Raw genomic sequence first — 10456 nt, 5'->3', positions numbered from 1 at the left:
GAACTGAACAATTCAATCATCCCTTTTCAGGGCCAACAAAAGTGTACTGAAGAGTTATTTGTGTAATATTTCCTAATGTGGTTGGTTGGTTTGGTGAAACTGCGTCCAAAACTATCCGTCATCAACGATGTACGGTACCGACGCCCACCCCGGTACGATCTCTAGCGGCTGAAACAACCGGATGCCGCAAATGCGTACGCGCAGCATCTTGAGGCAGCATTGCCGGAAAAGGGCGACAAACTGGAGTGTGAAAATTATCGTGCAATCACTATCCTAAACGCCGCCTACAAAGGGCTATCCCAGATTCTCTTCCGTCGTCTATCACCTATAGCAAACGAGTTCGTGGGAAGTTATCAAGCAGGTTTCATCGACGGCCGCTCGACAATGGACCAGATCTTTTCCGTGCAGCAAATCCTCCAAAAATGCCGTCAGTACCAGGTCCCTACGCACCATCTGTTCATTGATTTCAAGACGGCATATGACAGTATTGACCGTGTAGAGCTATGGAAGATCATGGACGAGAACAGCTTTACCGGGAAGCTCACAAGATTCATTAGAGCAACGATGGACGCCCGGATAAAAAATACAATACAAAAACAATATAACGTATTGAAACAGTACCATTCAATATATTGGAAATACAATACAGTAAAATGACAATACAATTACAGTACAATATATTGTTTTGTACAGTTCACTGTATGGTATATGAGATTTTTGCAATATAATGTATTGGTGGTTAAGTATCGTAACAATACAAATATAGATATTTTCTCATACAAACATTTTGAAAACACAATATGATATATTGTTCATGTATTGTCTTGATAAGCAATTCGTGTATTGTTGTACAATACAAAAACAGTTCAACAAACTGTATAATGGTTGCATGTCAGCTAATGTCAAGTGACTTCTAAAAAACTACTTATTTTGACTTTTTGAATATTTTCCACCCAACATTTCTTGCTTTTTGAACTTGTTTTGTTTACTTCTTTCAGCAAAGCTACATAGAAAAAAGCAACTGTTGTTTTACGCGAAAATAGGAATTTGACCAAAATTGTAAGGTATGAAACCAATTAAAAACAATACAATGTTCTGTAACAATATATTATATTGTTTTTGAATTGTATATCCAAACATGAATAATATTGCTTCGACATTCAATTACAATACACTGTATTGTTCCCAATACGTTATATTGTACATTAATGGTTTATTCCATTCACTGAATGATACGTTTTTATCCGGGCGGTGTACAAAAGTGCATGAAGATCTCGAGCGGTCTCGACGGAGACTACGACAGGGCGATGGACTTTTGTGCCTGTTGTTCAATATTGCGCTTGAAGGTGTAATGCGGGGAGCCGGACTTCACAGTCGAGGCACGATTTTCACAAGATCCGGCGAATTTGTTTGCATCGCGGACGACATGGACATTATTGGGAGAAAATTTGAAACGGTGGCAGATTTTTTCACCCGCCTTTAACGCGAAGCAACAAAGGCTAATGGTGAATGCGTCGAAAACAAAGTACATGCTGGTAGGCGGAACTGAGCGCGACAGGGCCCACCTAGGAAGCAGTGTCACGATAGACGGGGATACCTTCGAGGTGGTGGACGAGTTCGTCTATCTCGGATCCTTGTTGACGGCTGACAACAATGTAAGTCGGGAAATTCGAAGGTACATCATCAGTGGAAGTCGTACCTACTATGGGCTCCAGAAGAAACTGCGGTCAAGAAAGATTCACCCCCGCACCAAATGCACGATGCACCAAACGCTCATAAGACCGGTAGTCCTCTACGGGCATAAGACGTAGACTATGCTCAAGGAGGACTTGCAAGCTCTTGGGGTTTTCGAACGCCGAGTGCTAAGGACGATCTACGGCGGCGTGCAGGAGAACGGCGTGTGTCGGCGAAGGATGAACCACGAGCTCGCCCAACTCTACGGCGAACCCAGTATCTTGAAGGTAGCTAAAGCTGGAAGGATACGCTGGGCAGTTATGTTGCGAGAATGCCGGACAACAACCCTGTAAAGATGGTGTTCGCTACGAATCCGGTCGGAACAAGAAGGCATGGGGCGCAGCGAGCTAGGTGGATTAACCAGGTGCACCATGACCTGGAGAGCGTGGGTCACAGTCGAGGATGGAGAGAAGCGCACATGAACCGAGTAAATTGGCGAGGTTTTATCAAGCTTATTGATGTAAACTTAATGAATAAATAAATAATAGGGGTCCCGACAAGAAAAACATTTTTTTTAATAGCATACACAAAAAAACACTTTTTTAAAACCCCCTTTTCTTACCTACGTCCAAAACTGCTAAACCATCCATAGTGTATATTGCAATACTAAATTATCTCAAATTTATACAAAAAAAAAATTGAAAAACAAAAATATCAAAAAAACATCTGGATAATCGAGTACGACCTGTATTTCGTTTATATGATGATGTATTTGATTTGACGCCGTTCGGATCAGAAAAAAATCACGCAGTACCACATTTATCAATGATAAAACATATATTAAGCTTTTTGTATTTAAATTCTCATACAAAACATCTACTTTCTTCTCACGATTTCGTCAGTCAGTCAGTCAAATTGGGTTACGCCTAAAACTATACTTTCGAAATTCATCAACACAGTAGAACACAAAATATAGAACTAACTGAGGTTGTAAACTAGTTTTCAATAGAAAAGTTCTTTGAGCTATTAAGGTTCCCTTAACAATCAAGAGACCCATGGGCAGCCATAAAAGGAAAACAACAACGGTGCGGCTCCTAAAAGCATTTAACAGCACTAGTTACCTAGCGCGTCGGATGGCTTCGAGCTACTAATAAACGTGTGACATATTTTATGATACCTACATCTACTCTACTCTATCGCACTGGGACAACCCTGCTTCGAAGCACTCTAGAATATACCACCGTTGTACTTTGTATATAAATCATCCCAGAAGCGAAGTCGTTCCTCTTCGGGATTCGAGCGGGCCGCCAGGCTGGACTTGATCTCCAGATAGGGCAGCTCTTTCATCGTGTGTGGGATGACGCAGGGCCAACGCATTCCAATCACTGGGTCGTCCGCGCCGTACGGGGTCGGATTGCTGCAATTGAAGATGAATCGAATCATAACAGAGTTAGTGACTGCAAGTTTGATTACGCGCAAAAAAAATGTTCTGCAAAAACTACAATTTTAGAGGGTTAACTAAAGCGATTTTCAGTAGACCAGAAATATGTTCGATTTTACCATGTCCGTAGTCGAAATCAGATTGATGGAAATGATTTCTGTTATATGTACCATATCACTGAAGCCCTGAGGCGCGAACGGAACACTCTGGAAACGGCGAAGAGCTAGTTGCTGTGCTGTGATATCACGAGCGTGTGATATTTGCATGCCGAGAAAAACCCCTAGCATTGTTTTTAGGTGTGTAGGAATTGATTTTCAACCGATTGTTGTCAACTTTGTTGAAATGCAAAAATATGTTTTTTGCGATTCCGTTGCAAATTAATCAACTTTTCATTGACAATTTGCACTACATAACGGCCTGCTTTTCCTACCAAAAAACAATGCTGAAAAGTGCTACTTTTCAGCACTGTTTTCGGTGCAGATAAGTAGCACTTTTCAGTACTGTTTGGGAGGCGTCAGCCAAATATTCCAGGCTATTCTGCCATAGCATCAGATTCTATAGCTGATGCGCGATACAGATACAAGACTGGATATTGTCGGCGCGATAAAAAGTTAGAATCGGTTTCTCGCCGGAGTTGGAATTTTCTCAGAATCATTGCGAGATACCTTACTTCGGAAGTGGTGCATTCGATTCGCATCCGGATATTCACTAATGAAGCCTACTTCCGATGCAGGGTACCAAGAAAAAACCGTTACCGGCGAACTGCATTTTCTAACGATTGACCGACAATACTGGTATGGGAACGGATCGTCCAGAACTTGTAGAGGTGGCAGTAGAATCCGCTACTGTAAGCGTCGTCGTATCTGTTCTGTCCTACAATAGGGAATACAGGTCTGTGAACGAGAAAATTAATGAAATTCGTAGATACTACTATGTCGCAGCCTACGCGATTGAAAATGATACTACGCGTGGATGTATGCCCACGTGGTTTCTGTTGAAATGTTTGAATGAGTTTTTGGAAATGATCCAGCTCAAACGGAGTTTTCCGTAATTGCAAAAAATGTTGTATGCAACTCGTTGCAAAACTCGATTTTTTCAGCACTCGTTGTATATATCCAACTCTGCGAGCCTCGTTGGATAAATGTACAACTCGTGCTGAAAAAATCATCATTTTGCAACTTGTTGCATAAATAACTATTGATCAATTACGCGCTTTTTTAATGTTTGTCCATTCTTTAAGAATCAAGACAATTTACTGGAAAATGTGTTCACTGTATCCTATTCTCCAACCGAAACACAGTGAACACATTTTCATCGAATAATTCTTAGTTTTGAACAAAAAAACTGCTTTTGAAGTTTCGATGATGACGATGATTACGATGACGGAGCGTTCATCGTTAAGATCTGGGCGCACAGTGACAGTTCGTGACAGCAAAATCTCGGCTCACTATGACGTACATAAATTTTGTATCGGTTTCTCCCTCCCAGGTAATGGCTAAGACCAAAGCAATATGGTCCATAGAAAGCAGTTTTATGCGGAAATATGCATTTTGAGCTTTAGAATGAAACATTAGACGAAAACGGTCTTCTACAAAGTTGTTTATATTAGTTAAGCCCTTTGTTTGGTGTTATTGAAAATTAGGGAGGACCACATTTTCATAGTAATTGTGTAACTAACTTTCCTATTTGTAGAAATTATATTATATATGCTTCAGCAAAGTTGTAGACCATTCAATTTCAAGCAACTTTGCCAAAAATGTTTTTTTGTATCTCTCAAATTAACCGATTTAAAGCTTTTTTCCTACGATCACATAGGGTGGTCCGAACAAAACTGGTTTTCTAGCTCTAGCGTTTTCAATTCAAATATCTCATCAAAGTAGTCTGCGAAACACTTTTAGAGCTTTGAAAAATGCGTAATTTGGTGAGTGAAGAAACTAGCTATCTCCTTCCGTTTGGGAGTTATTGTTGTTTTTCTCACAAAAATATGCCTACTTTGATTGTGATTTGTGCCCCACTCAGAGGGGCAAACATAAAAAAAATACCTTTTGAAGGCATTCAAAACACAAAATAAAATTGTATATAATATAAAAAATTACAGATGTGTTATTTTCAGGCATTGCAGAATTCGCTCTCATTTGAGTATGAAGCACGATCAAAGCAAGCAAATAAAAACATCCCATCTGTTGTGGTCCACGATCGTCATTGTATCGCAAGGTGTAACAAGTCTGATAAAGGGAAGCAGCGAGCGAGAGCCCCAAAGAGAGAGCGATGATAAAATCCATTTTTCTCGCTTGTTTACCGTTGGGGATAGGTGTTTTTCTTTACTGGCACGATGAACAATCCACGAACTTCCAATAGCAATAATGTCCCCCACGCTTGGAGCATGTTTAGAGGGGTTTTATCATGCACTACTATCCCCCCAATCTGATCGAAGTTGTAGCAGTATACGATAAACAGTTTCTCATAATGTGCAGCATGTTATGATAGTTACAGAGAGCGATACGTGAGAGATTGTCTCAATTTTCTCAGGATTCAATCCCTGGTTATTTTTGCAACTTTTATAAAATACCTTGAAAAACAATTTTTTTTTCATCAAAAAAACTTTGATAACTTTTGAACTAAAATAGATATCAACAATATTTTTGCATGTAAATTTGCGTTTTCTTAGGTTCTAAGTGTCGTTGGAAAGCACCACAGGATCATGTGCTTAATAGAAGCTCAATGCTTCAACCAACGAGGTATAAGAAGAGTCCGCAACGCGTGTAAAGAAGCAACGCTCAGAGATTGTCAGCAAGAATAGGAGAACTCCACTAAAAGTTGATGGACCCAACGGCTAATACCAAATGTATTGGTATAAAAGAAAGCATGGGAAAGTGAACTGCCACCTGACGCAGTTTCTGTCAGGACATGGTTGCTATAGGCAGTATCTGCTCAGACTCTCCTGCGCTCAGACTCCCAATAGGGTCCTAAAGTCCTGTCCCAATTTTAGTGCCAAACGCTTAAGGTGATTATAGAACGAAGCCACACCTCAAATTTTGAAGAGCACAAGACTTGAGAACCAAACAGCGCTCCGCGTTAAAAATTTATCCCCTTGGTCACCACCAGCAAGCAAGTAATATGATTGATTTACAACACGAACTGTTGTCAGATTCTCCAATCTTGTGCACTTGAAAATTCAAAGTTTGGCTTCGTTTTATAATCACCTTAAGTTTAGGCCAATAACACATGTTTACTCAATTTTCTAATGTTTTCCGTTGGTTTGAGTCCAAAAAACATTTTTTTAGATTTTGTCACACCCCTTGGCTTAAACTCAAATTTTGAGTGTATTTTGTTTTCCGTGTCCTTTCCGAAATGTCAGATAGGAACAACCCCAGTGTTAAAACTAAAACCCTGTGGTGTTTTTGTCCACTAAGCGAACGTCAAACATGATCACAAGTGTCAAGGTTCATTTATGGACCCAATTTTTAAATTAAAGTTTAAACATGATAAAGCCGTTATTTGAGCGGGAAAAATTGCTAAAGTAGTTGAAGTAACATGCTCTTTCGTGTTTCAAAAAAAACAGGATTTTATCAAAAATTTTAGGACCCAATTGTAAAAATTACACAAATGGTCCCGATTTTGTGAGAGTCGAATTAAATTCTATGTAAATCTTTTTATAGCGTTCTCCAAGAAATTTACCCGGAAATTACCTTGTGAATTTGTCGAAGGATGTTCTTAAACTCATCAACGCATCTTTACGGGTAGTCCGCGTAAATGCTTCCAGAAGTTTTTTCCGGTAACTCTTACGATGATTGCAACATGAAATCTTCTAAGAATATCTTTCAGAAACTTCCGGAGGAAATTTTTTTGAGCTTGCTGAAGAATTCTACAGAAGTTTTTCTTTAAGCATTTCTCGGAGAGTTACAAATATACTAGAAAAGTAGCATGCATTAAAAAACTCAGGTTGATCTCAAATCTTCGACTGGATCGCCATCAAAGATCCAATGGCGGTCCAAAAAGATCCATGACGTTGAAGGTTACGCGTTCAGCCCTCGTTCAAATCAGTGGAATCCGAAAGGGAAAACAATAAGCTTGCCCTATCTAAGCTCTGCTCGAGAGCAGGAATTTATTCCACATAGCCACCCGATGGGCGTACGCTTAAGTTTCAAGTGGTGACCTTTCAATAGCACTAAAGGGGCATATCTGCCATCTTTTGAGTGGTTAGCACCCTTTGGTACGTAGTGAATCTTGTTGAAAGCCAAGCTTAGGTTACCCAACACCCGAATAAAATGTTCTTAGTTCGAACATTCTTTTATAAATATGTAGCTTATTTTTAGCAAAGATGTACGATTGCACTTTGTACGTCTCCATCAACTTAATATTATCAATGAACTCATTAAAGTTGGTTCTCGCTTCTACTTTTTTTTTCTCGGGACTCCCCAGTCCAACCATCTTCTTGGGCATGCTGAGGAAGCGATCATAAGATAACATAAGAAACGAATGCCACGGTCGCATGCTGCTGCAGCGCAAATGAAGCGGCTTATGCAGTTAATTGTATTATGCATGACCACTGGTGTATCCTAGGGTCAGCGTCAGGCCGTCAGGGGTATACACACTATCTGACCAGTGTAGAAAATATTTCTTGAATTAACATAGAAAAACAGTACAGATTTTTTAAACAAATCTTTTCGACGAATGGCGCAAGTCATGTACCGAGAATGATTTAGATGCTAACCCCCACAATTATCCCTTAGCTACGCCTATATGCTCAGTACAAACACGTTGCTTTTTTATGTTGGTTTTACTATGGCTATATCGAACGATGAGTCTATTAATCACAGCCTTGTTGCTGCTTTTACATGTATACATAGTTGTAGCAGCTAGCTGCCGGTAACTGTTAATTATTCATTTGTCGCCATAACCATGCAACAAAATAAAACATCGCACCTCTAATAGACATCTTACCTACTTGTTGTATGGTGTCTTACAATGTTTTGTAAATTGTGAACAAATGCGAAGATAATCGCTTATTGGATATGGTGGTTATCAACTCTTATTTTTACAAAATAAAAAAAAGGTAGTAATCTATATTGCGATTGACGTATTTGTCTATAAATCGTAGAATTTTTAACCTTTACAGTATTGGGTGCCGATATTAAAGTTTAAAACCTTTTTGTTGCGTTTCAGATAACCCACGAAGTGATTATATTATATTTCAATTATATTCAAGACTGGAGTACATATGAAACATACATCGATAGTAATCTTGATGTTAACATTTCTTTGCAAGCAAAACTTGATATTGTCAATGCTCTTTAATTGTAACTAATTCCATTGTTGAAGTAAGGGACATTGCAAAATGTGGCCAAAATTCGAATCCGTTATTATAGACGATGATCTAAAACTCTCGATCCGTCTTAAAAACGTGAGGAGAAGGTAATTTCAACACTCGCGATCCTTCTATGAAGATGATATGGCAGGAATAGAAGTCAATTCCTAGCTGTTGTAATATCAGGAAGAAAGCTGCAGAAGATACAAAATAGAAGTTTGAAAATGATTCTGAAGCTCCCTCCCTGGTATAAAACTAATGAGCTACATAGAACATCCAATGTTGAAACACTGGAACAAAATGTCGAACAAAATTATTAATAGTTCTAGACAAAAATCATTGCAATCTTCTATTGCCACGATTAATACTTTATATATGTTATATAAGTTATTTGAAAGCGGGCGAAAGTGCTAGTATGAGAGAAATTCAAAACGACGACTCATAACATTTGTAGAAGACACTCATTGTAATGGAAGATTATATACATACTCTTATGCATTTGAAGAATCATTAACTTCGCTTTTCTCTTTGCTTAACTTCTAAGCATGCTAATCCTTAAATCATGTTAGGCAAAACTTGACGATTATCAAGAACAAAAAGTTTGTGTAATGCATTCAGCTTTTTTTGTCGCATATGTGAATTTTAAAACAAGAATCAGCAACTGAGAGTTTACTAAAAGATAACGTACCGTCAAACGGGGTAACTTGCAACACATATTAACTTCAAAGTTGTATGGAAGAACAATTAAAGGATTCAGTTAACCAAAAAAAAAAACATCTGGTCTCCTAACCACCTCGTAAATGTTACCACGCGATGTTTATTGTATTATAATTTGGTTTGCTGGGATCAAGGGAGACTAAAAACATACATTTTTCACGCTACCCCTGATATGGGGTAACTAGCAACACACAGTACTACCTAAAGTTAACCCTCTAACACCCATTTTTTTTGGATCTAAGCATCATTTTTTGCTGCCTAAAATCGATCTCAACACGTTTTGGACAATGATTTATATTTATTCGCAAATTTATGGATTTTTGTTATTGTTTTTCTTTTTTTATTGTTAAGTATCCCTATCCTTTTTCATCTCTTCTTGAAGCCTCTTCTGAGTACCGCAATCCGGGGGCAAATTGATCACTGGGGCGAATTTGATCAGGTCGGGACCAAAAACAATTTCCTCCCAAGGATGCAGAAGGTTTCGTTGGCATGACAGACATTGCATGTTTTCTAGTTTATGGATGTCTAAAGATGATTTTGATCTATTTAATTTTTATTATGATCAGTTTTTCATAGAAATATTCACAGTTTTTGAAGGTGTAAGCAATGCAGTTGGAAATGTTGGTGCTAAACAATCTACTGGTGCTTTGCCTACATGCCAACTTTAAGTGTTTAAAATGTTGTGTAAGTATAGTTTTTTGCTCAGAAAACCGTTTTTTCTCAAATAATGTGCTTATTTCGAGGGAAATACGCCTAAATGTATTAGGCAGATTTTCAAAGTTTAATTATGCAATAAAATGATCAAATACTCAAGTTGTAGGAATTTTGACATCATTTTCATGTTCAGGGTACCCAAATTTAGCAGATGAGGAATTTTTTTTATTCTTAAAACTGCTTCGTTATATGGTGATCAATTTCGCCCCAATGTGTCATTTTATTTACATAAACTGATAAAGATCAATGGAGTACTGATTTTGTCGAAATTTATTTGACAATATTTGCATTCCGAAGGATAACACAACAAAAAGTTGTTAAAAAGTGATCAATTTGCCCCGGTTTACGGTACCTATTTTTGACAATAATAAAAAAAATAAGTTTTTGCAGTGTTTTTGAAAATATTAAATTTCTCATTTTATTCTGAAGCATATTTTATTTTCCGTGTAACTAACAGAAAAATCGATTTGATATTCTTTCAATTCCATCAGGCTCTTCTTCTGTGATAGGTTCATTGCAGAAAAATATATAAGGTACAAATTATTGTATTACAAAAATAAAATCATTTTGATTTCCGAGTTAACAAAGGCGGGGTTGGGTAT

At 38.1% G+C, this 10456-nt stretch overlaps 1 protein-coding gene across 1 annotated transcript in view; it reads right to left on the bottom strand.

Annotated features, from left to right (window-relative positions):
* Positions 1–2542: 2542 nt before the first annotated feature.
* Positions 2543–10456, bottom strand: part of LOC5569229 (esterase B1) — a 129479-nt gene continuing 121565 nt past the window's right edge. Inside the window, exon 8 of the mRNA XM_021857565.1 lies at positions 2543–3091. Within this exon, the coding sequence (XP_021713257.1) occupies positions 2902–3091 (190 nt within the window). The 3' untranslated portion in view covers positions 2543–2901. The remainder of the gene's footprint in view (positions 3092–10456) is intronic.

The sequence above is a fragment of the Aedes aegypti genome, chromosome 1 (genome assembly GCF_002204515.2).
Source record: "Aedes aegypti strain LVP_AGWG chromosome 1, AaegL5.0 Primary Assembly, whole genome shotgun sequence".
Classification (NCBI taxonomy): Eukaryota; Metazoa; Arthropoda; class Insecta; order Diptera; family Culicidae; genus Aedes; species Aedes aegypti.
The sequence above is the reverse complement of the archived record's forward strand: the minus strand, read 5'-3'. Positions and strand labels throughout refer to the sequence as shown.